The following is a 26,958-nucleotide window of genomic DNA, read 5'->3' as shown; positions in this document are numbered from 1 at the left end:
CGATGCAAAGGCGCTTTGCCTGGCCGGTGTGGTGTGCTTATTATTACTTCACCTGCAAACAGTTGCTCTCAGAAAATTGGACCTAATGATCAGCCCAGCATCTCTGCAATAAAGAGCCTGTAATCTGTGGGGGAAGTAAACTCTAATCAGGCCACATGCAGATTAAACTAACTGGGAGGAATAAAAACTAGATTAAAATGTTCATGCCTAATACTGGAAGATTATCAGGACATTTTACCTCTTTAATCCTAATTTATAGGAGACAGGGTTAAGTTTATGAGTATATATTTGGTCCGATTATATGCTGCAGTGGATTTTCCTGTGTTCAGAAAAGATTCTTTCAGAGAGTACTCTGCTTAGCCTAAGACAGAGGTATTTTGGAGAAGGAAAACATTTTCAAATATACTGATACATGTTATGACAAGTAAAATGAAGGCACCCGGTTGAAATTGGTCAAATTAGAAACTAATGGTAATTGCTATTGTTTTAATGTAATACTGCTTATCAATGTGTATATATGAAATGGTTTTATAATGCAATAATAGAAAAAACAAAAACCCGTTGCCGACAAGCTGATTTCAACTCATAGTGATCCTACAGGACAGAGTAGAACTGCCCCATAGGGTTTCCAAGGAGTGGCTGGTAGATTCAAACTGCCAAGTTTTTGGTTAGCAGCAGTGGTAACTCTTAACCATTGTGCCACCAGGACTCCTATAATGGAATCCTATTCATTCTTTCTCATACTTTTTAATACAATTAATTTTTTTGTGTGTGTTGTTGAGAATATACACAGCAAAACATTCTTTCTCATACTTTGAAACTTCTTCGAACATGACTTGATTTCCTAGAAGTGACTAATTTCTGCTGTGAGTTGAGCAAATTACTGCAACTAATTACCTGTAATTCAAATTTTATCTAAACACACAGATGTTAATATAAAGACTTTGAGTAGTATCACCTTTGTACCACATCAGTAGTACTGCCACATTAAGATGGTCTTTTTCTAACCAAACAAAAAATCCACTGCTGTTGAGTCTATTCCAATTCATAGCGACCCTACAAGACAGTGTAGAACTGCCCCCAAAAGTTGCCAAGGCTGTAAATCTGTCACATCTTTCTTCTGTGCAGCAGCTGGTGGGTTTGAACCATCAACCTTTTGGTTAGCTGCTGAGTGCTTCAACCATGGCACCACCAGGGCTCCATTCTAAAGCCATGGGGACAAATTAAATTAATAAGTTAATTGTGAGAACATATTTTCTATTACCAATTCTACAACTCTTACTAAATTGGCACGTCTTGAACTTACCACCGGTGAGGCCAGACAATGTGTAATGGTCTTTGCGGATCATCAACTCCACCCAAAGAGTCACAGGGATTAAGAGATGGATCTTGTTTCTTTTCCTCCTGATAAGAGTTTGAATCATCTGATGAGTTAGACTGGTTCAAGTCTGACACTTGCATTAATGAGCTACCCAGGCTTTCTTGTTGTGCCATTCTAAGGCTGGAGAGTGTATCGCAAAGCCCAGACTCTGCAGTAAAATTCTTCAAAACATTCTCAGAACCTCTCTGCTCATGTTGGGAAGGAAGGGCCATGGATGAAGCAGCATCACCATTCCATTTAAGGCTGAGCATCTTCTTTAAATGGGTTGTTTTGTGCTTGGGCATGAATCTGTTAAAAAAGAGAATGCGAAAATAATATTTCAAATTTGTCCTGTACTTTTCTGTAAGGACATGATGATTATGCCTAGTTCTGAGAACAAATAATCCGAAAAGCCAAACTACATGAAGAACGGGGCATCAGGATTGGAGGAAAACTCACTAACAACCTGCGTTATGCAGATGACACAACCTTGCTTGCCGAAAGTGAAGAGGACTTGAAGCACTTACTGATGAAGATCAAAGACCACAGCCTTCAGTATGGATTGTACCTCAACACAAAGAAAACAGAAGTTCTCACAACTGGACCAATGAGCAACATCATGATGGAGAAAATATTGAGGTTATCAAGGATTTCATTTTACTTGGATTCATAATCAACACCCATGGAAGCAGCAGCCAAGAAATCAAAAGACACATTGCATTGGGCAAATTGGCTGCAAAAGACCTCTTTAAAGTGTTGAAAAGCAAAGATGTCACCTTGAGGACTAAGCTGAGTCTGACCCCAGTCATGGTGTTTTCAATCACCTCATATGCACGAGAAAGCTGTACAATGAATACAGAAGACCAAAGAAGAATTGATGCCTTTGAATTGTGGTGCTGGCGAAGAATACTGAGCATACTATGGATTGTCAAAAGAATGAACAAATACGTCTTGGAAAAAGTACAAACAGAATGCTCCCTAGGAGCAAGGATGGCAAGACTATGTCTCACATACTTTGGACATGTTATCAGGAGGGATCAGTCACTGGAGGACAACATGCTTGGTAAAGTAGAGGGTCAGCAAAAAAAAGGAAGATTCTCAATGAGATGGATTGAGACGGTGGCTGCAACAACAGGCACAAGTATAGCAATAACTGTGAGGATGGCGCAGGACCAAGCAGTGTTTCGTTCTGTTGTGCATAGGGTCGCTATGAGTAGGAATCGACTTGACCGCACCTAACAACAACAATACTGAGAACAATTGAAATGAAGATATTACAACAAAAAGTCTAAGAAAAAAATTACATAAAGTAGTAGCCACTTAGAGAAAGTTCACAAGTTTGGAATTAGATATGATTCTCCTTGAATAGTTTCTGAAGAGTTTCTGTGGCTATAAAACCTGTACTGTACTAGCCCTACAAATCTTTAACAACTTAGAGACTCATAGCCAACGCCTACCTCCTTTTTTGCAATAGTTATTTCTGGCCAAAGGAATTAAAAAAAAAAAAAAAAAATACATACCATAAAAAATAAGACTAGAGAAATTGTTTATCATTCTTCCTTAATTCATCTTTCTGGATTTCCATTTTGCATTCTCCAATCACCACGTGGGCCAGTGCTTACTGTCAGGCCACACTTGTTCATTAACCTACAAAAATGTTTGAAACTTCTTTGATCAACACCAGTAATTTCTGCTCGCCTGAATGTCTATATTCCTGGTCACCTGTACACACTTTTTACATTAAATTGACCTTGTTAGAGTTTTTTTCCCCCCCAACATTTAATTGTGGTTTAGGTGAAAGTTTACACATATATTAGTTTCCCAATCAATAATTTGTATACAAATTTTTCCGTGACATTGGTTGCAATCCCTGTAATATGTCAGCACTCTCCCCATCTTCACCTTTGTGCACTTTCCCCTTTTCCACCCTTCGTTCCCCACTTCCATTTGTCCAGTTTCCCTGCTCCTTCCTGCCTTCTCATCTTTGCTTTTGGGCAAATGTTACCCTTTTGGTCTTATATAGTTGATTGTTCTAAGGAGTACATTCGTCACAAGTGTTATTGTTTATTTTATAGGCATTTTTTTTTTTTTGTCTATTATTTGGCTGAAAGGTGACCTCTGGGAGCAGCTTCAGTTTCAATTTTGAAGGGTGTCTTAGGGCTACAGTCTTGGTGATTCCTCCGGCCTCTATCAGACCAGTAAGTCTGGTCATTTTTTATAAATTTGAATTCTGTTCTACATTCTTCTGCCACTCTAAAGAAGAACTTCTAGAGTGTTCCTGGTTAGAGTGGTCAGTAGTGGTAGCTAGGCACCATCGAGTTCTTCTGGTCTCTGGCTAGTGGAGGCTGTGGTTCATGTGGGCCATTGGCCATTAGTCCTTTGGACTAATTGCTTCCTTGAGTCTTTGGTTTTCTTCACTCTCCTTTGCTTCAGATAGAAAGAGATCAATAGTTTTATTTCAGATGACCGCTTGCAAGCTTTTAATACCCCAGATACTACTCATCACAGTAGGACGTTTTCCGAGACTATGGTCCTCAGCCCTTAACCTCAGTACCACAAGGTGTTGCGTTATGTCTAAGAAGTTTCCATAACTGTGCCTCCTATGTGCACTATTATGTATTTGAATATACATGTAGCCCACATAAATATTACGTAGAAACATCCTCAATTCCACCTATATATGAGTGCAGTTATACTTCCATATGACCTCCCTCAACTATTTGGCATACATATCTACCAGTGTAACTACTTGTAAATTACTGTTTGTTATTATTGTTGTTGTAGGATTGTATATGCTATAGAATTTACTGTAGTTGCCCTTTATTCCTGCACACCTCACAGTGTCTTCCTTTGCCTTGGTCATGTTGTGCTGACTTTCCTTACATTGTGTATTACCTTTCCCTTCACCAGGATTAACACAAGTCTACTATCTAGTTAGTGATTTTCCCTCCCCACCCACCGTCCCTGATAACCATCAAAGAATGTTTCTTTCTGTATATAAACCTTTTCTTGAGTTTTTATAATAATGGTCTCATAAAATATTTGTCCCTTTGTGACTGACTTATTTCACTCAGCATAACGTCCTTCAGATTCATCCATGTTGTGAGACATTTCATGGATTCATCATATTTTTTATCATTGTGTAGTATTCCATTGTGTGTATGTACCAAAATTTGTTTATCCATTCATCCACTGATGATTAAAGTTTTTTGAAGTCTATTTTTACGGTGTATCATTTCCCCTCATCTTCTCATAATGTTTTATCACACGGAGTTCAGTATCTATCACTTATTGATAAAAAAACAGCTAAATAAAATGCAATCTGAAAAATAAAACTCCTAGTATAGCCTGAAACCTCTGAGCCACGCACACCAAATACAGGACATGTCCTCAAGGAGTTCACCATCTACTAGGGAGGCAAACCAGTAGTGCTTAGAACCAATGGATTGGGAGACGGACATGTGAACAGCCAACTAATCTTAGTTGGTGCACGCTATATAAAGACTGGACATTCCAACCATTGAAATCAGGAAGAATAAGAGATTACTTCTGACTTGAGGATTACTAATGGCTTAAAAAGGGTTTTATTTGAAGGTTTTTGAAGGGCAGAGAGGGAGAAGTTCTGAACTGAGAGAAAAGTGTGATCAAAGGAAAAGGGGTATGAAAGAACATGGAGTCTTCATGGAATAATATGCAACTCAAAGAGGCTGGGATATATAGGTCCTGGGATCTGAGGCCTGGAGAGGTAGACTGAAGCCAGGCCACTGAGGGCTTTCTCAGAGTGCCTGAGGTCTATCCAGATACTTGGCCCCCTTTCCTAGATGGTGAAGAAAGTGAAAAAAAAAAAAAAAACAAAATCAGAGAATATGTGCATTTAAGAGGTAGGCGATGGAAGAATAAGGAATATTTGGAATAGTAAAATCAGAATCTGAGAGAGTAACATCACACTATCAAAATGAACCAAGAGCCCTAAAAGAATGTGTGAAAAAGGTAGAGCAGCACCAGGAACAAGAAGAAAATTTTGGTTTTTTCAGGTAGTAGGCAGGGCTTCGAACTGATCCATTCCGGTTCAATGTCCTGCTGAGAATTTGCATTTCCACCCCAGATATACTGGATCAGAATCTACAGTTCAACAAGATCCCCTGGTGATTCTTAGGTATAATAAATATTGAGAACCATTGCTTTATTAGTGGTTCTCGGAACTGGTCCCTAACCAGCAGCATTAGCATCACCTCGGGACTTGTTAGAAATGTAAATTCTCAGCAGGGGTTTGAACCAGAACAAACTGGTTCAAAGCCCTGGTACTAGGTCACTGGCTACTCCTAAAGGCAGTTTCTGTGGAGTGATGCTGAAAGAAACCAGATTACAGGAGGTTGTGTGTGTGTGTGAGAGAGAGAGAGAGCTGGAGAGGAACAGCGATGGAAACGCAAGGTTGAATTTTTTTTTATATGGGACAAGTGACAAAGTGAACACTTGGGGGGACTTGCTGGGGAAGGGAGCAGGATCCTGAAGAAACATTTTCAAGATGAAAACAGAAAAATAATACGACATGGGTGATAATGGCAGGATTCTTGGCATGGGGGGAAGATAAGGTCTGGTAAAAGAGAATAACTCTGGGTTTCCTGCAAAGCCCAGGGAAGAAGGAGAGAAAAATCAAGCTGAAAAAACAGCTTTAGGAGACAGGTGTTGAATCTGAGGAGTTGTGTCACTGAAAGCATTAGGCTAGCTCGTCTGTTTCAGCAAGGTGAGCAGAGGAGATGGGGCTTAGGAAGTGAGCAGAGGCATCAAATTGGTCACTGTGAAGACAGGGAGAGGGTAGTAACTAGATCTAAAAGCAAGGATAAGCTTTTATCAGCAACACTAAGGAACAGTGGGGATTCAACCACGACCTGTAAACAAGGTCTGTGGCTACAGTACTTTAGTAGGCTGTGTACAGTCCAGAATCAGAAACCTTATCCAGGGGGCTTCTGTGTTTGTTTCATAAATTCCCTTAAATGTCTATTTTGATTTCAAATACCTTGAGAAAAATCACCTGGATATATATAAGAACCCCCTCAAGTAATAAATGCTCTTGTTGGTAGTTGCAGTTGACCCCATGTGGGCAGAGGAGAACTGTGCTCTGTAGAGTTTTCAAGGCTGTGACCTTTTGGAAGCAGATTGCCAGGCCTGTCTCCTGAGATGCCTCTGGGTGGGTTTGAACTGCCAATCTTTCAGCTAATAGTCAAGTGCTTAACCATCCACCCCATCCAAGGACTCCTCAATAAATAGATGATATACAGATGGACAGACAGACACACAGATAAAACAGAAAACATGATGCTAAACCCTTAAGTATACATAAATAAAATAATAAATTCACCCTTCTTTTAAAATGAAAAGAAAACTGGACATAAACTGATTATTGTTTCAGACCTCACAGACCCAAAGTTATTAAGGAAAGTAATCAACTTTTTTCCTGAAACAAATTCAAAATACTGAGGCAATTCTAAGGAGCTAAAATATAACAAGAGATATTCCCACTGATCACCACAAAAGGTAAAAAAAATGACTATGACAATATCTTCAACTTCGAAATAAACGGAACAAATGGTAAGAGAAGGAACATCTGTACATATCTGGAAAACACCAATAAAGCAGGCAAAGTAACCTATTTGTTTATGTCAGATAAAGAACGCCAGGAAAGCTTAAAAAGGATTTAAACAGAATTACAAACTTGGTGCAAGAAGGCTTCACAATAAAAAAAATCAATGAGCCCTGAAACGATGTATTTTCATTTTAGGAAACAGTATCATGACCCATCTTACTCATGAAATCCATTTATATTGGCCACCGTGAGCAAAATTGCAAATTAAAAGAACGGGAGATTGGCGAAAGGGTTGTAAACAATGGGGATTGGTAGCTGACAAGGAATTTAGCTGTGGGCAAGGTGCTAGGCCTGCTTGTATTCAACACGTTTCCCAAATGTTCTCAAGGATGAGGAGAATCCGCTGGTAGTACAGGTTGCGGATGATGGACTTGATAGGCGGTGGTGAAAAAGGACATGAAAATATGAAGAATGTAAATATGGACAGTAACCAAAAAAGTCATCTTACAAATCTCATGGAATTAAAATAATAAAATAAAATAAACATTGCCTGCTAGTAAGTCACATGGAGAACTCTATTTAGATTGGCCTGAGTTTGACATGATGAGTATGGGCTGATTCAACCCAGCTGAATGATGGCACTTCCTTAAGGATCCTGTTGTACAGGGAAGGCAGCTACCAAGTCTGTAGGGACAGAAGACCTGTGTGAACGCTGATTTCATCTGGGGGAATCTGAGAGCTGTATATGCTTCAAAATTAGAGAGTTCTTAGAAGAGCAATAATAATGATTAAGGCAATGGAAGAATTGATTTATGAGGGCAGATTAAAGGAGCTAAATATGAATAGCCTGGTTAAGTGACAACTAGAGGGGTACATAATGGGAGTCTCCAAGGAAAGAGAATAATTATTTAGCCTGCTACAAGGGGGTATAACTAGGAGTAATGAGATGAAATTAAGAATGGGAAAATTTAAGCTGAATTTCAAGAAAAACTCCCTGACTGTGTAATTTATTAGCTCATGGAATAAATTCCCTAGGGAAATTCTATAGCTAGGGAAACTATAATAATAGAACTGGACAAAATACCAAGAAATAATATAGATAACAATCCAGGACTTGATAGAAGGTGGTTACATGCTATATTTTCCTTGTTTACAATACATTTAAAAAAATATTTTTAATAGTCTATTTATTAAAGAGATTGTCTCCAAAAGGAGTATTTAGACAATTAACTGAACCTAAAAGGACTTATCTCCTTTGGCCGGGGCAAGTTAGAAACACCTTAGTCCTCATGCAGGCAGTAATGAAGGCAGAAGCTAAAATAATTTTACTACTTTGTTTCAACAGAGCTGGTTCTGGAGCAGGCTGGGCAAATGTATTAATATTTCTAAACCAAACTAAACAATTCTCATGTACCATCCCACACAGTATATTCTGATTCTCCGTACAAGGAAACTCATATTTTCATAGACATGTTTAATATAAACAATTTATTGCCATAATAGAATCAAAAAACTTTATTCCAGCTTTTCCAAATGTAGCTCTCTGGTCAATTACTTCACATCAATACCAAGATCAAACAGGCATAATACTAACAAGCAGTTTGCTTAATAATAGTCACCACACTAATTAACCCATCCAGAACACTGTTAATCAGACTCCATTTGTAATGTACAGTTAAGAGAAGCCTGGCAATAAACTGTTCTATGTGAAAAAAGAAAATAATACCTTACTGATGGAGTGAAAACTGGCTTTTCTATAGAACCGGACAGAAAGCTTGTGCTGTCCTGGCATTAACTCAATGAAGTGACTATTTAAATAGGCACATGTCTGAACACTTCCTTTCTTTTCCCCAGCTTCAACTCCGGTAGACGTGCTAATGAGAAAAGAACAGGTCCTGAGGTAAGGAGTGAAAAAGTCAGAAGAAAAACAGTGAGCTGCCTTGTACCACACGCGTCACATTTGCCATTTAATAATTCCAAAAAAAAAAAAATTTAAGGAATTGTTACTGCCCACCTTACCACAAAGAATGTCTCTCCCTGCCTCCCAATCTTTCAGAAGCTCTATTTGAACTTGTTTCTACTTTAAAAAATACTCTGATTACCTAGTCAGTAAACCAGTAATGGTTTCCAATGTGTCATTAGCCACAGGATTTTCCTCCAGCCAACATCTTTTTCCAACCAACAGCCAGTGTGTGAAGCAGACAGATGCAGAGCTTCTGTCTTGTAGCCTCTCCTCTCCATTTTCCTTCCCTCCTCATCTCTGTCCCCCAAAATGGTGTTACAGGCACTACCACAAAACCCTAGGACTCTGTTGGGCAAAGCTGAAAGACTATATCTGGAACAAGGACTTTTTAGACCTAAATTTACATACTTCTCACCCCTTCCCCACAAACAAACACAAGTATAGAGCTGGACCTTTAAGGATGGCCAAACAACACCTTACTAAGATCAGTTAGGTAAAAAGAGGACTTGAGAGGAGTTTTCAATGACACTAAGACTGGTGGTGAGCAAAGGAAATGCTCTAGGCACCTTAGCTTATTTTGGCTAAGAGGCTAAGTAAATATACAGTTGACTAACAGAGGTGGTCAAGAGGAAGGCCAGTCAAGAAATTTAGGACATTCATGTTGATTCATGTATTGCTGAAGAGAATGTCATGGCTGAAATGCGTATCATGGGGGAATACACTGCTGACAACTGTCTTTTTGAGATATTGTCATAAAAAAATGCTCAATATAGTAGTATGCAACCTACAACCAAAAAAAAAAAAAAAAAAAGGCTGCTCTTGAACCAATTCCAACTCACGACGACCTCATGTGTTACCAAGTAGAACTGTGTTCCATAGGGTTTTCAAGGGTGGGATCTTTCAGAAGGAGACAGCCAGGCCTTACTTCAATGTGCCTCTGGGTGGGTTTGAACCACCAATCTTTCAATTAGTAGTTGAGCACTTAACCATTTGTGTCATGGACTCCCTTCAACCTATAGATTCTCATAAATAAATAAATGCACATGGGTGAGAGTCCACAAGCTAGAGATTATGGATGGTTTTACTTCTCAAAATAGATTTGGCAGAGAGCAGGTGACAAATATGATGTGAACTAGTGGGAGAGGAGGGAGAAAGAGAGACCTGTCAAGGATAATTCCAAATTTAGGCCAATGAAGATAGGAAAGGTTTTGTGGGAAAACAAGCTCAGGAAAATGATGGATTAAACAAAGTTAAATGTCTTTTCACTAGAGAACTTTTCAAAGCAGATGCTGGTGTATACTATAAATATGTTCATTCATTCATTCCTTGTTCACTCAGTAAACATTTATTGAGCACCTCTAATATGATGGGGATATTGTGTTTATTATTTCTCAAACTTAACAGTTACTAGAACAAGGAACCTTTCCCTCCCTCCTCCCCCAAGAGGCACCTTAAGTAGTAATGTCCTACAAATGACACTCTGGCAAACACTGCTTATGACCTTAAGAGGTGCACAGCCAGAGTCTGGAAGGCATGGGTGGCATTATTTATATAACAGGAAAGACAGAAGAAATGGGAACATGAATTCACATGAGAAAATGATGAAACCCAAGCCCTACACGAAGGTGACATAATCATGGACAAAAGGAAGCTTAAAAGAAATCGAGAGAATCTGTGGAGAAGTGACGGAAAAAGATAAGGTTCAAAGCCAATATGGATGACAGCAGAAAAAATATCAACCAATTTTATCAAAGCAATTTCTGTAGATTCCTGGATAGAAACCAAACTGAAGAGAATTGAGGGAAAAGGAAATAGGAATCAAAGATAAATAACTTCTCCAAAGCCAACTGGTAAGACACATTCAGGCAGTTCAGTGATCTAAGTCCTTGGGTGATTTACAACAAAACTATTCACTGTTACCAAACAATGTGTTGCAAATTAATTATAAAATTAACATTTTTAGAATTTAGCCACATAAGCAAATATCAGAGATAATTAAAAAATCATGCGAGCCCACGTGTGCCCCATATATCACTTATATGGTGAACAGATTTACATAAACCTATAAAGTATAAAAGTAAAAGGCCTGATATAATGTGCTCATGAGTGTGTGCACATACTTCCCCCCTTCTCCCCAGTACCTCCCGCCACACTATCTTTACTAAATAAAGCAATCACAAGCAGGGAAATCCATTGTAATTAACACCGGGTGTTTGGAGACTACAATATTAAACAGAAAGACAGACTTATGCTTGGCTGGTTGTAGGCTGGCTGCATGCTCTTCTTTACTGGTAATGGCTAAAGGCTAATATTCATAAAATAGATGGTACATCTCTCCCAACGCTGTTTCAGTAAGAAACTCCTGGCAGAACATTATTTGAATAAACTAGAATCACAGATGAGCAAATCACAACGCACATGCCCACAGCACAAAATGCTCTGTGGGAACAGCCATCCAACACCACCTTGGCTGGTTAGGTCACATCCTCTAAACAGTCCACGTTTGGTGCCTGAAACAAATTTTGTCTCTCACGGAGCAAACTTTTGAAGTTTGTGAAAGGATACTGGGTGAAGAGTGTCTTGCTTGGACTAGGAAGCACATGTTATGTGACAAGATAGGAAAACAGGGTCCATAGAAACTAGCTGCAATGAAAATTAACAAGCAAGCCCTCCATGGTAGCCAGAGAATGCTGGAACTGAAGAAAACCTGTGGTTATTGGACTGGCCTTGATAGCCATGTCTGTTCCCAGGGATGAGGCACTTAGGGAACATCTTCTACTGAAGACTATCAAAAGCTTCAGCTCCCTGTCCCGTCTTTTAAAAGTTCATCATTTCCTGATGGCTTTATACAGCTGGGATATATGGGCTGTCATAAGGAAAAGATGATCCTGATCCCATGAGCCTATTCCTTATTTTTGCTTCCTACCACGAGTTGTATTCTAAAAATACAATTTCCATAAACCTCATCCATACCATTGGCTTACATGGCCTCTTCTGGCAACACAGTTATGTGCTTAGTATTATTTAAGTTAAATAATTATGTCTCAATTCTTCATTCTCTCTAAATTTCAAAGTGTTCTGGATTGTATACATTGCTAACTTAACCTACTAGTATGAGGAGTTTGTCTTACTCAACTTTATAAAATCCATTTGGGATATATTCCTCCCAAACAGAAAATTTAAGGTCCTTATGAATGTATGAGAGTAAAACAAACTACCTTACATGTTGCCAGAACAAATGTTTATCAAATCCAGAGCCATCCTTGCTAACATATGTAGACTCACTTCTCACGATCCCGCCTCCCCCCAAAAAAGAAATCTCTAAGAACAACAAAACTCTCTAGTTTACACAAGGTTTACTGTAGTAATTCAACACAGTTAGGCAGAGCATAGGCTAAACTGCAAACAGGGAATCTTTATTTTCCTATGTCTTTAAGCAATCTACCTACTGCTGTTCAATCCCCTGTGGTCTTCATATAACTTTCTGAATGCCCAGGTCTTCCCTTCCCATCATGGGAATTCTTGCAGCCTCTCCTGGAAGTAAGGAAACCCTGGTGGCGTAGTGGTTAAGTGCTACAGCTGCTAACCAAATGGTCGGCAGTTCAAATCCACCAGGTGCTCCTTGGAAACTCTATGGGGCAGTTCTACTCTGTCCTATAGGGTCGCTAAGAGTCAGAATTGACTCGACGGCACTGGTTTTTTTTTTTTTTTAAATCCTGGAAGTAAGCTCCACATTCCACTTTGGATCCAGGCCCGACATGTTCTGCTCCTCCTTGTCGGTCATGTTGGAAACTAATCTTAAATTCTCACAGAGCATTAATTACTTTCTGTGCTCAATAAGTTACACCTTTCTAAAGGGGCAATATCTTAATTCAAGTGAACTAATCACAAATGCGATAATTTCAGGTGCCACATTAAGTCTGTGAGGAACATTATTCTGGGAGGCAGGTGGACAGAAATCTTTGCGCAGCCCCTCGTTACTCTACCCAAGCAATGGGCATGCTGGAAGATGGAGAGCCCAGGCTACACGGACCAGGATTTCACTTTCTGCTCTGGTACTTCCTATAGTTGATTTATTCAAATCACTTCATTTCTCTGGTCCTTGGCTTCTTAATCTGTAAAATGAGAAAATACCTGCTTTTGCAAATTTCTTGAGAGGATTAAAACAGAGAACATATGTGCCCAGCATGATGTGTAGCAGGAGCTGAGTAAATCTAAGTAAATTTTCCATTCCCTTCCTCTTTCCAGTAACATCCATCTGCAGTAACGCTGTATTCCCTAGATGGTCAGTCAGTGACTGAGTCAGTGTGTTTAACTGGTCAACAAATATTCATTCGACAAATACTTAAGCTCCTTTGTGTGCAAGAGGATGCATCTGTGTTCATCAAACTTTTCATATATATGTAGTGACATTTCACATATAACACATACTTATTTTGGTCTCTTAGCTCCCCCAATTTTGTTTTTTTTTTTTTTGTGAAGATATACACAATGAAACAAATACCAATTCAACTATTTCTACATGTACAATTCAGTGACACTGATTACATTCTTCAAGTTGTGCCATCTTTCTTGGTATTCTTTTCTGAATTGTTTCACCATCATTAACACAAACTCACTGCTCCCTAAGCTTCTCATCTGACCTTTTGAGTTGCTGTTGTCTATTTGATCCCACATGGATAATTTAAAAGAAACTCAATGCTCAAGTCAGACGCTCTTTTCTAATTAAACTAAATTATCGTTTGGGTTAAAGATGACTTCAGGGGATAGTTTCAACTTAAGGTTTTTAAGATTTCCTCAGAGCAACAGTTTTGGGGGCAGGTAATCTAGCCTCAAATGGCTCCAGAAAAAACTGGAAGTTCTATTCCTCATTTCCATCCTCCTTCCCACCTGTGACCAGGATTCTTCTATAGAATCTTTGACCAAAATGTTCAGTAGTGGTAGTCAGGCACCGTCCAGTTCTTCTGGTGTGATGGCAAAAGAAGGCCAGCTGTTCATGGAGACAATTAGACACACATTCCACTTCCTCCTCCAATTCCTGGCCCTCCTTCCTCTACTGCTGCCCCAGGAGAACAGAGAACAACTGTTGTACCTTGGATGGCTGCTAGCAAGCTTTTAAAATCCCAGGCAATACACAGGAACTAGAAGGTAGAACAGAAGCACTAAAACCTGTATCAGATCAGTTGATTGGAACGTCCCACAAAACCGTAATTCCTAAATTCCCGAACCAAAAACACAAATCCAATGAGGTATTTGGTTGTACATAGGCAGTGGCAGTTTTTTTTTTTTGGTAGAAATGCATATAACATGACACTTGCCATTTCAAGCTTCTTCAGGTGATACCACCTACATTATCATGTTGCACAACTATTTCCCTTAATTGATGCTAAATTTCCCTTCACTATAAGCAGAAACTCACTATTTCCCAAATGATGGCTCTCCGTTATCCCCCCAAATTGCAAATTTCCCATATTGTCTTTAAACTAACAATGTTCACTGATTGCATCACTAAAATGATCTAATGTCTACTGAAACTTAATAATTTGCTCATCATTTTTCCTATTTATAACTCAGACAGAATCAAAATTTCAAAAGCTTCTATTCATTGACTTAATTTAATGAATGCATGCTAGAAAGAAAACGTTCCCAAATGTGGAGCTGAAGAATTGCCTTTCCAGCAAGGGGAAGTGTCTGTTTCACATGTTCATATACTTAGCAAGCTGCTCGGCCTGCTTTGTAAGGATTTACCTCGTTGGCAAGTAAATGGTCTCGCTGCTCCTGGGAACCTCCTGTCTCTCGTAGCATTGATAAGGCATTGAAGGAAACTAAAAGTGATCTCTAATCATGTATTCTATTCCACGATTTTTTAAAAAGCCATTATTTAGAGGTTGAAAGCAGGACGGGAAAATGTGGTGGTAGGGAAGCAAGGATCACATTCTTCTTTCCAAACAAAAATAAGAATTCCTCTAGGGCAATGTTTCCAATCGAGAGTCTCCTTTGGAGCATGACGTGATTTTACTGCATATTCTTGTGGAAAAAAGGGGAAAGGAGCAACATTATGATGGGTGAAATTTCCTGAACCAAATATTAGGAAAATAAAGGAATAGGAGGTACTATATTTATGTTGACAGAGAGTGGGAAGAAGAAAATATGGCAAAAGAACAGAGCTGTCTATCAAAACTAAGAATTTGGAGGAAAAAAAAAAGAGGGAAATTTTCTGAATTTTATTCTGAAACCAAAATGTTATTTTTTTTAAATACAAATTTTTCAAAAGAATAGATGATCAAGTTTCAGGAAAGGAATAGTTCTTAAAAATTGATTCGGTTGTGAATAAAGTCACTTAATCTCTCTAAACAACCTCAGTTTCCTCAACTGTTCAATCAGAAGGCGGCCAGTCCTAGACTTCTCACAGAAGCTTAAAGATCAGATAACAAATCAAATCTAATGGTTATCTTACAATTATTTTAAGAGTCAAAATAGCACACCGGGTCAAGGAGGGCTCTAGGTATATTGCTTGGTTTCAAACCCAGGGCTCTGCCGCTTAGTGGCTGAGCTGGGGAAGGAAAGATTTTTTCTCTAAGTATCAGTTTCCTCATCTGTAAAATGGGGAGAATAATAATGCTGCCTTGTAGAATTATGTTTTCCCAGTTGCTTCCCGCAAACTAAAATCTCAGTAAGTACAATTATTTTTTATTATTGATAATAATCATGAAGGCATCACCATGATGATGCCAATGTTACTAAATAGATCCCCAATATTCTAAAGACTCTGGTCTCTGACTCCACTGGCCCTTTCATAGTTAAACCCACTCTGTAAACCAGAGACCCATGCCTTCCTGAAGATGTACTTTTTTTTTTCTGTCACCTGTTAGAAGTCACACGTTAGCCATCCACTGAAGGCAGACATTTTTAATACGTTATCATCTTCTTTTCATTTGTATACTAATCAAAGCTCTGTACTCACGCCCAGGGGCACACTGACTGCAAAAAGGCCCAATGTCACACATCAAACATATTCCTCCTTCTCTATTATTTCTTTCCTATTGTACTATTCCTACCTTTCAATTTTCCATGTCTTTACTTTTATTCCTTCATTTTTCTAACTGAGAGGTTCTGTCTTTTCGCTTCTTAAAACTGCACGAACCAGGAAAGTAAAAGCAGGAAATTTAAAACGTCAGTTTCCAGGTCTCTGAAGCATGAACAGATGGGCATCAAAAATCTGGTCCTCTTTTTTTTTTTTCTTTTTCATTTGCCTACCCACAACCTGAATAAATCAAAATTACCAGCAAATCCAACTTCCAGCACAACTCTTTTTTTTTTCCTCGCTCCCACATGAAATGTTACTTCACTAAGTATTGATTTACTTCAAGTTCTGATTATATTGCTGTCTAGTTTTAAACCACAGAAAGCCACTTAATTCATAATTAATATTAGAAGATACAATTTTGTTAGTTTTACATTTGAAATAAACCCTCTAAGTGTACAAAGACTTCTCCTTACTTTAAGCATTTATACTTCCCAATATTTCCACATTTGGAAAAGGGGGAGTAAAGATACAACAGATGGGTAAACTTGAAATGTCTGACATGCTGGGCTATTACTATAAAATAAGCAAGGCTCAAAGGTAAAGAAAGGTCTTAAATACTGAGTGAAAATAAAGAATAAGATAGGTTCAGAAAAAAAAAAAAAATTCATGTACCATTCAATAAAAACAAGAATGCCTCCTATGTGCCCGGCAAAATAACAAAGATACTCTCGTGGGATACAGTCTGAGAGGTATTCCTGCCAGGGAAGGCGCTCTAGAGCAGGTGTTCTTTCGGCTGAATCTCAACAATGATTAGAAGTTAGCCAGCTTTGAGAGTGAAGCTGGGCTGTGCTAAGGGTAACAGCACGTGCAAAGGGCCCAAGATAAGAGAGAACGTGGTTAAGGATAAAAGTCAGTCAAACTTGGCCACAGCACTGAGTGGGTGGAGACAGGAGTGAAGGTGCGGGAGGGAGAAATCAGCAGGGGTGGGGCTCTTTTGCCCTGAAAATATAAGTGAAGGGGTTTGCAGTCATTTGAGAGTTTTTAAGGAAGGGAGTAACACGGTCGGATTGGGTCTGAATAAACATTCTGGCTGCAGTGTGAAGAACAGATTGGGGAAAACACGGCAGGGTGAGCACCGATGTCTAATCCCTCTGCCTTGAGAGTCCCCTGTAAAATGATGGAAGGGGAATTTTTTTTTAAAAGGCATAGACAAAGAAACATTGGGAAAGATGACAATAGAAAAATGTCAACCGAATTTCAGAAGATGGAAAGCAGATGGATGGTGCTGAGCAGAGAGGAGGCGGCAGAACACGTCTAGAAGTGCGTGTGCGTGTCATGTTAGCCAAGAGGAAGCAGTTCATTTGCTCCACAGAGGCTCCAAGAGGCTCAGGAATGGGACACAGCAGGTGCCTCTGAAGGTGGAGCAGTCGTGCAGAACTGAAAACAGAAGAATTGGCAGCAGTTTTACATAAAGTGAAATCAAACTCCTGAAAACCTGCGTAAGCCCATGCAGGCAGGAATTACCTCCTCCTCTCCCTTCTACCCACCTCAACAGTAGAAAGGAAGCTTATTCACTGGAGGACTGATCTACAGAGACCAAGCGTGGCTAAGGCAAGGGTGAGAGAAGGTAAGTAAAAGTATGGCCCTTTGTTGATGATGTCTCTCTAGCACTTTTTCCCCATTTGGCTCCCAAACAGCTGGATATTCCCTGACTAGGAGATTATAGGAGCTGTCAGTCCAGAGGCTGAACGGAGTGACCTAATAGAAAAGACCTAACAAAACTGACATGTGGGGGATGCCACAACAACACAACTGAATCCTTGCTTGTGTATCCTCTGAGAAAGGTCACCAATCAACAAGCCCTGTCTCTCAAGAGAGGACCTATGATTATCTTTCAGTGTTGTATTCTCCAATCTGAATGGACAGCCAGGCACCACTGAACATTTCAGGAAAACACTGAACATGAAATAGAGATGACAAAGAAATAGATAAGCAGAAAAAAGGAACTTGGAAAAGACTGGGAAAATGTGGGAAGCAGAAAAAATTTCTTTAAAATCCTATAATAAATATCCTCAATAGTTTAAAAAAAAAAAAAAAAGGATTTTACATCCAAAGGGGGAAAAGCAAGATGCAATGAGAAAGAACATTCACAAAGTGTGCTTGCAATTAAAAATATGAAAACTGAAGAAGAAAAAAAAAAGTCCACAGAGGGGCTGGAGGATAAAGTTGAGAAAATCTTCTAGAAAACAGAACATAAACAAAGCAAGACAAAGAAAAACAAAAAAGAGAAGAGATAAGAAAATTAGATGGATCTAAGGTTCAACTATGAGTCGGAATCGACTCAACGGCAGTGGGTTTTTTTAAGATTCAACTTTGACTAATGTGAGTTGAAGAAAGTGAATACCGGGAAATCATAGAGAAAAAAAACCCAAGAAAAATTATTAAAAAAAAAATTCTTAGTACTGAAGGTAATGAGTGCCCAGCACAAGAAATGAACAAAAATGCAACCCAAAGAGAATCATTATGGAATTTCAGGATACCAGAGGTAACAAAGAAGATCCAAATACATTTTAGGAGAGGGAAGAGGGGAAGTCACATGCAAGGGATCAAAAATAAGACTGGACTCACACTTCTCAGCAGGAAGCTAAAAAACTATGAAATGATGAAACAGGACCTCAAATTTCTGAGGGAAATGATTTTCAAGGAGAGTTTGATAACCAACAAAATATCAATCAAATGTGAAGTAGGATAAAGGCATTTTCAGACATTCAAGGTCTTAAGAAATTGTAGCTTCCATGCACCTTTTCTCCAGGGGGCACTAGCGGATGTACTCCACTCAAGGAGGACATAAACTAAGAAAGGGGAACACCTGGGGTGGAGAAATAGTTGACCCGATGGTCTAGAAAGCATCCAGAACTGACAGGGGCAAGAAAATCAAGGTCTCCAGGATTGAGGAGTCCAAAAGGAAAACATAAATGATAGGTTTCCACATGTGGCACACCATACTGAGAAGATGAATTAGTGATATTGACAGAGCTTGGGAATGAATTTATGATAGTGACACAGAACCTAAACAACTGAAAAAAGCTGAAGCAATAATTATCTCATGGCTCAGCAGTGAACACTTTTTACATAGTCAAAATGCTGTAAACACAGAATATTTATTTAACCAATATGAGGTATAGCCATGTTGGGAGGATAAGGTGAGGAAAAGTGTGTGTGTGTGTTTGTGTGTGTGCACACGCCCATACTTTTAAGACAGCTAACTAAATCATTTTCAATGGTAAGAAGTCAAGAAAGATACCATATTAAAAAAAAAAAAAATCAAGAAATATCAAGATAATAACTAAATTTTTGTCCGAGGCTGGATTGGGAGGGATTAGGAAGGACTGAGGAAGAAAATTTTTTCTTTTTATTATAGTCCTTTTTTTGTACTCTCTGACTTTGAAAAGTAAATACATGTATTGCCTTGAGAATTCATGATTTTCATATTTGTGGAAATTTCTTGCTGAATCTTTTTGAATACTGCTTCTCACATTTTCTTTAATCCTTCCTTCTGGTACTCCCGTTAGATACTCGATTCTCATCTTTTAAAATTCTTAACATTGATTTCTTATTTCCAATATCCCCCTCCATCTTTGCTATATTCATTTGCTTTCTTAAGATCTAGCTTCTAGTTCACTAAGACTCTCTTCACACATGCCTTAAGTCTTAACCTATCCACTGAGTTAATTTTAATGAATATGTATTTTTTTTATATAGTCTTTGGTCCTTTTAAAATTTTGCATCAATTTTTATAGTATCTTGTTTATATTTCATGTCTTCAATTCCTTTCTTTTGCTATTAATTGTTTTGAAAACCTACTTTACCTTCTCTATCAAGAAGTTCTAACACTTTAAGTTCTTGAGGTTCTAATTTCACAGTAAGTTATCAGACCAGTTTCTGACTTGCTAAACTTCATCAGATGCTGGATAAGAAATGTCAGAAGAAAAAGTTCTGTGGAGAGGCAAGGAAGATGACCAGTTCAGTTTTGGACATGGCTCAGTAAGTGTGGGAAGAACTACAGATGCACTGAAGTGAGCCAATGGAAAGACGTTTGAACCCAAGTGTTATCCTTCCTTAAAACAATCTCACCGTTTTCTAAGTTCTAAGATAGTTACTTAAACTATGAGACGAGACAATCAACATATATTTACAGAATACCTCGTCAAACTCAAACCTCTGCTCTTAATATTAAAAAAAAAAAAAAATAGAAGAATAATCAGACAGTTTAACATCATGTGGCTTAATTTCCCTCTTCTAAGCTTTTAATAAAGACTGTTAAAATAAAGATAGGGTGTTGGTTGTTTAAAGATCATGACAATCCATGGTCATCTGTCAGGACATGCTGAAAATTATTTTGAGGTTCAATACTGCTTTTGGAGGATTTTTTTAAATTTCCACCTTTAAATATCCTTTTTATGAAAGATGGGTGCATGAATTTGGGCAAATATTTTTTAATAGAAACAAATCTATTCACAGTTTGTACTAACATTGTGGTGGATTGTATAAAATTTCAATTTTACAGAACTTGATTTAAAATAAATCTTATTCTTTACTTCCCCCTAGTAAATAAAAGAGCAAAATCCACTCTATTGCCTAACACGTGTATGGCACACAGGAGATGCTCAACATGCATTTGCTGAATGAATGAAGGCATGGTTTTAGCATGAGGAAGTAGAATGGTTTATGCATACGCTATTCTATGTTTTCCTGGGTCCTGACTGTTTCTGTATACTGATGAGTGGTTTGGGAGTTTGGGTTTATGGTTTGTATAAGAAGTGAAAAGAGGTAAGGTTGGTTGAAGGATAATTATTTCTTGATAGAAGAATATAAAACGTATAAACAGCTCAGCTCTTGCCTAAGCAAACTCAGCTTTTCATTCCTGATCTACAATGCAAATAGTATACAAAATAAGGTTTCATTAGGGAGTGACTGTCACATCAACACGAAAGGGAATGAAGACCTGCTATGCAGTATTATTAGATATACTGAACTTTCTGTCACTGAGATCAACAAAATACTGCTTCGAAGGACTACACACTGTGACATAGAAATAGCTTTGCAATACAGAACATTCCTTTGATATGATTTTTTTTTTTTTGCATTTTATTGTAATGGGGTTATGCCTATAGAAGAAATGAATAATAACTTATTGATGGCTTGAGCCATTATTAAAAAAGCAAAACATTAATCGGAAAGCATCTGTGTAGTAAAGAATTAATTTTAACAAAAGAGAGGTCTGGTCTTTGCCCTTAGCTATTGGGAGGTGATCTCTAGGCCCTTGGAATGTCATGCCTGATAGGAGTATCTTTGCTTGCCTGGGGGCACTTGGCCCCCAGGCAATCTAATAATGTGATTTATGATGGGGTTTTGAGCCACATGGTATCAGTCCTACTTCTGGAGGAGCTGGAGACTAAAGGTCAGCCACGCAGGCAGTATGTGATCAAGCCCTAATGAACTCTGGACATGAAGACTTGGGTGAGTTCCCATTGTTGGAAATGCTCCATGCATATTGTCACCATTGATACTGGAAAAGTAGCATTCTCTATGACACCATGGTGCAGGGACAGAGGAAGGTAAGAAAATTGGTTTGGTACTTTTCCTGGTCTCTGCTCTATGTACTTCTCCCCTTGGCTGATTTTAATCTGTAGCCTTTCTCTATAATAAACCATAACCGTGAGTATAACAGCTTTCAGTAAGTTCTATGACTCCTTCTACTGAACTGGTGAACCTGAGGATGGTTTTGGGAGCCTTTCAAATTTGCAACTGGTGTCAGAAAAGATGGTGGTCTTGTGTGGACTGTGTTTCCTCTAACTGTAGAGTTGGCTAAATTTTTGTAGAATCTGTGACAACTGACAATTCATTTTGATGGAAAAAAAAAAAAAGTTAGAACCCTTCCAACACATGATATACAAAAATAACCCCACATCATAAGATGAAGTAGACTTTTCCTATCATCTTGGCATTTCAGCTGAGGACCCAGTGCACAGGATTAAGGTCTATATATCTTACACAGAGGTACTAGGCACACTGCTGCAGGACTTGCTAAAGGTGACAACGTGGGCCCTGTGACTCCTGCCTTGTCACTAATAGCCTAAAGAAGAAAAGGGTAGAGATTGACAGGAGAGGAAGAACTTTTCATGTGCTCCATGAAAACCTGTCACACAGATTTGGGATGTCTGCTGGAAGGTGAGGCTGGCATCTCTTTTCACCAAGCTAGATGACCGCCAAGCTGCCACAACTCAAAAGCCTGCCTCCTCCTGCCCCTAGAACAGAGCACAGAAGAGTTCTTGGGAGAGACTACTACATGCTCCCTGAAATATGGGGCATAGGGCCTGGTGGCTTTGCTGACTTTGAGGTTCTGAAGGTAGGAAACTGATTAAAGCTGTCCACATGGCAGGGCAAGAAGAAAGGGCAGCAATGAAAGCAGCTGCCATTTTTACCATTTAGGAGAGGAAGGGTACCCGGTGTTTTTCCTGTGGGCATAGTAAAGAGAGTCATGTTTACACCATATTGAAAGGACTATACTCAAGAAGGCTGCCTTCAGGGCAAGGGACATGCCCCTGAGGCAGGAGCTGAGAGAAGGATGTGATGAGAAGTTACAGAAAGAGTGTCTGAGCCTCAACATGGACTTCCTCTGTGTGTGAGGTCTCCACAGGAGTGTCTCCAAAGAATACACCTATGTGCCACAAAAAAGAGCTGGCATTTGGCCACTGACTGACAAGGCACTTGACACCTAAGAGAGAGACTCTCAAACAGCACCAGCTAAGTAATGTCTCACTCTCTTTTCCCCTTCTTTTCTCTCAGTCCAGATCCTGCTGCAGGAGCTTGAATGAGAGGGAAGGAATGGGATGGACTTGATAGGAAATAATGGGGAAACAGCTTTATTTCTCTGCCATTGCCTTCAAAGACTCTCAGATCTCCCTTTTCTGCCTTTTGGTGACAATACAGCTTTCTGCTGGTGATTTTTTATTTCTGCTACCATTCACATTTCTTTCTTTCTCCCTCCCATGTTATAGCCTTGGAATAGGAAAGACCTCTTTAAGCATGGCATCTGTTCTTTACTCTTATGGCTTTTACGTAAAAACAAAAATACTTTAATATACCAAAAGCCTTAAAAGTAAAATTGGAAAGTAACCTGCAAAGTAGAAGGAATATTTGCAACATATGTAACAGAAAAAGAGTTAACAAGTAAACTCTTACAAATCAATGGTGTAGCAGGCAGGCAATCCAAGGTTCCATTAGCTCTGCTACTATGTGACCAAGTTGCTGTGTGACTTTGGGCAATTCACTTAGCCTTTCTGTGCTTCAGTTTCCTGGTTCATAAAGTGGGATTCATACTATTACCTACATCAGCAGGTTGTGGGGGAGGATTAAATAAAATAATTCATGTAAAGCATTTAGCACAGTGGACAACAAAGCATATGCACTCAAGTAAATGTCAGCTTTTTATACTCATCACTATCCTCAAATCTCCAAGTGGCAAATTATGGGTAGTAAAAATTAATTTAAAAGCATTCTTCCTCTCTTTTGCCCACACTGCCACAGTTTTCCACAATGAACATGTGTTACTCTGATAGGGAATATACATAAACAATTTCAATGAAAACAATAAGAATAAAGGCATTTGTGTGGCTCTGCCAACTTTACGAAGTAGAGAAGGCATGTTTCTTACTTGATCTAGAGTTGATTATCCTGCTTGGTTTGTTATATAGGGTGTCCCTCAGAGTTACTGAATAGACAGAATGGTTCTCTTCCTACATAGGCAAGAGCCATCTGGACACTCATTGATAGAAGTAACTATCTGAGCATGAATTATGCTTCCACCGATCAGTATATATACACACAAGACATGCAAAAGGCATACAAGCCTTAGCAAACATGCACAGGAATCGAATTAAACATTTTCTATCACAGCTTTACGTTGTGTTGTCACATCAGGTTTTACTTGTTTATCCTATCACCCCATTTACTCAAAGGAAAAATTACTTCTAGGACTCAGTTTCCTTTACTGGCACTGCCATTCATTCTGAGCACAATATTATTAAAATAAGGCAGATGGAAAGACTGATGTCATTGTCAGATGGAGCAAAACCACATGAGAGGCCCTGGCTCTGGTGCTCGTTTAGGTTAGATCGAATTAAGAGGGAAAAAGTTCTGGGATGTATGTGTCACAGTATTTGAAATGGCTGCCCTCCACAAACAAGCCCCATTTACAAGACAAGAACACAGAAGGTAGAAGGGGGTTTCAATTTTTAAAACACGTTACTAAGTACACATTTGCTTCTAAACTTTAAAGCAATGCTGAATCGCATTTGGAGAGAGTTATAGCATTGCTTTAAACACACACGCACACCCAGACACACACACCATGGAGGTAATCCAGTTATTCCTGCAGCACAGATGTGCACAGGAATGCTCTAAGTGATTACGATAGGGCTTTAAAGTTAGTTAATTAGAAACATCTCTCTTTCTATGATGAACATCCATACTCTGAGTTCTGATTGGTGGAGATCTGATTTAAAATTTCAGACGCATGGGCACCCTTTGGACCTGCTAACGAGAACCTTCAGTATCTAAACTCCTCTGACGGGGTCAAACAGTTTTACAAAATAGAACTCTGCTAACTAATAGTATAAAACTGAGCTGCTTGTAAATAGCTTTTATCCTTTCTTGGAAAGAACGAGAATCAGTAAGTCTAATACTTAAAAACCTATCTTGATAGAAAGAAATCACTGTTCTTATAATAGTGACCACATCACTCTGCTCTGATAATTGGTATTATCCTTTCCAAAAAGGTCTTAGAAGGGTGAAGTACAATACTGTTTAGGAAACTGTTCAGGATAGAGCTTGGCACAAGCAGGGGCTTAATAACTTTTCAGTTTTGCAGAAACGAAGGTGATTGCTACAGAAAGTCAACTGAGAAATTTACAATAAATGTGCTTATTTTTCAGTCCAAATTTTATTTTTACAAGACTCGGTACACATCAGACTCTTAATCTAGATGGTCACCTGGAGGTCCCAAAGGCCAGCTGAGGCTGCTTCCCACTGGCCTCACAACCCCTGGCCCAAGCCATACGTGTAGAGAGCACAAGGTCACTCCCAGTCTCCTGGGACCATGTTCACAAGACCGTGCCTCCACCGGTTAGCAAAAAAATCCAACTTACCTGAGTTACTAAAGAATGGATCAATTTAGGTAATCTTCTAATAAATTTATGTTACTCTTTTACTGGAAAACAATATGGATGTACTCTCCGAAAAAGATATTTTTGTTCATTTCTGCCTGCTAGGATTAAAGAAGCTGCTGATGGCAAAGGAGCTTATGTCCATCTTGCTTAATTTATGTTTTATTCACAACTCCAAAGAGATTGATAACAATGCCAATTTAATTTCCTTCTCAAGGAAGTGTCACATACGTCCTAGAAGCATGCTGGGGAGTGGGGAGGGAGGATAAAGTGGGTGTATAAAAATTCTTCAGTGGGAGAGGGAGTGAAGCAAGGGCCCTTTAGAATCCAACTGCCTTCAACTCAAGCCTCAGGGTCACCACTTCACAGGTAAATAACAGGTAGGTATCCTGGGCCAATCTAATAACCTCATTGAGCCTTTGGTTTTTCACTTATTAAATGTGAGCAACCTCACAGGGTTGTTCGAAGGCTAAGGTGAAACAGTGTATACATAAATAATATATAAACCAGTTACCACTTGCCCTTGAATTGATTCTGACTCATGGCAACCCCGTGTGTAACAGAGTCGAACAGCTCCACAGGACTTTCGATGGCTGATTTTTCAGAAGTAGGTTGCCAGGACTTTCTTCTAAGGCCTCTGAATGGGCTCAAACCTCCAACCTCTTAGATACCAGCTGAGTGCATTAACTGTTTGCACCCTCCAGGGACTCCTAGCAGGCACTATGCATCACCAAATCCATTTCACACTGAGACCACTTGCTCTAGAAAGACAACACTCCTGTTAGCCTGGACAAGCTGGCTGCGGGTGTTTTGTGTATTATTATTAGAGTCTCTCAGAGAAGACCCAGAATTAGTTGGTGAATTCAGGTATTTTCTTATATTTATTTTTATATCTGCTCTAAATTCCTTACCTTGGTGGTTAGGAGTCCCACTGGGATCTAAAAACTTCCCAGACACCTGAGTAGCGAGGAAGATAAACAACAATGATGACAACCAGTCTTCCCCTGTCACCTCTTTTCTTCTTTCCACCTTTCTTGATTAATGCTGCTGGACAAGGCACAGAAAGGAAACCATGGAGCAATAGGAAACACCTGTGTTAAAGTATTTAGTGAGTTAAGTTAGGAGTTAAGTGCAGATAGGAGCCCTAGTGGTGCAGTGGTCAAGTGCTCGGCTGTTAAACAAAAGGTTATGGTTGGCACCCAATAGCCTCTCTGAGGGAGAGAGATGTGGCCGTCTGCTTCTGTAAAGATTACAGCCTTGGAAACCCTATGGGGCAGCAGTTCTCCTCTGTCCTAGACGGTTGCTATGAGTCGGAATCCACTTGATGGCAGTGGGTTTGGTTTGGTTTTTGTTAAGTGCAGATTTGATAACTGACTGTAAAAACACATGCTAGCAAAGTTCAGAGGGGAAAATAAACAGAAAAAGAGTCTCATAACTAGACTCCAATATCAAAATTACTATTCTTAAGAGTGCTTTTCCTTTTAGTCAAAACACTAGTCAAAGTTTGTACCAGAGTACTGAATCATTTTCAGACAAGTAGGCAGATACTAACTTTCTATTGTGTTGTTACCCATGTTTAACTAAAGGGTGTCTTGTGCCAATACCTCACGAAAGTAAAAGAAAAAAACGCTGAAAGCATTCTCTATTTTCAACACAATGTGTGGTGATTCTTTCTATTTTTCTTTGACTGCATAAGACTGTAGAGGTAACGTATAAAGAGCAACTTAATATATTGTGAGGCAACATTAAGATTTTGTTATTTTTATTTATTACTAAGAATGTTTTCTGTAAAAACAT

The 26,958-nt window shown here is 39.0% G+C and overlaps 1 protein-coding gene across 12 annotated transcripts in view; it reads right to left on the bottom strand.

Moving 5' to 3' along the window:
- The window catches only part of GTDC1 (glycosyltransferase like domain containing 1), a 428,985-nt gene that overhangs the window by 70,932 nt on the left and 331,095 nt on the right, over positions 1 to 26,958 (bottom strand). For all 12 annotated transcript variants that reach the window (XM_064287241.1, XM_064287242.1, XM_003405851.4 and 9 more), the window contains one exon: positions 1,307 to 1,669. In XM_064287241.1, the coding sequence (XP_064143311.1) occupies positions 1,307 to 1,669 (363 nt within the window). The remainder of the gene's footprint in view (positions 1 to 1,306; positions 1,670 to 26,958) is intronic.

Source organism: Loxodonta africana, chromosome 6 (assembly GCF_030014295.1).
Source record: "Loxodonta africana isolate mLoxAfr1 chromosome 6, mLoxAfr1.hap2, whole genome shotgun sequence".
Taxonomy (NCBI): domain Eukaryota; kingdom Metazoa; phylum Chordata; class Mammalia; order Proboscidea; family Elephantidae; genus Loxodonta; species Loxodonta africana.
Note: the sequence above shows the minus strand (reverse complement) of the source record. Positions and strands in the feature narration are given on the sequence as shown.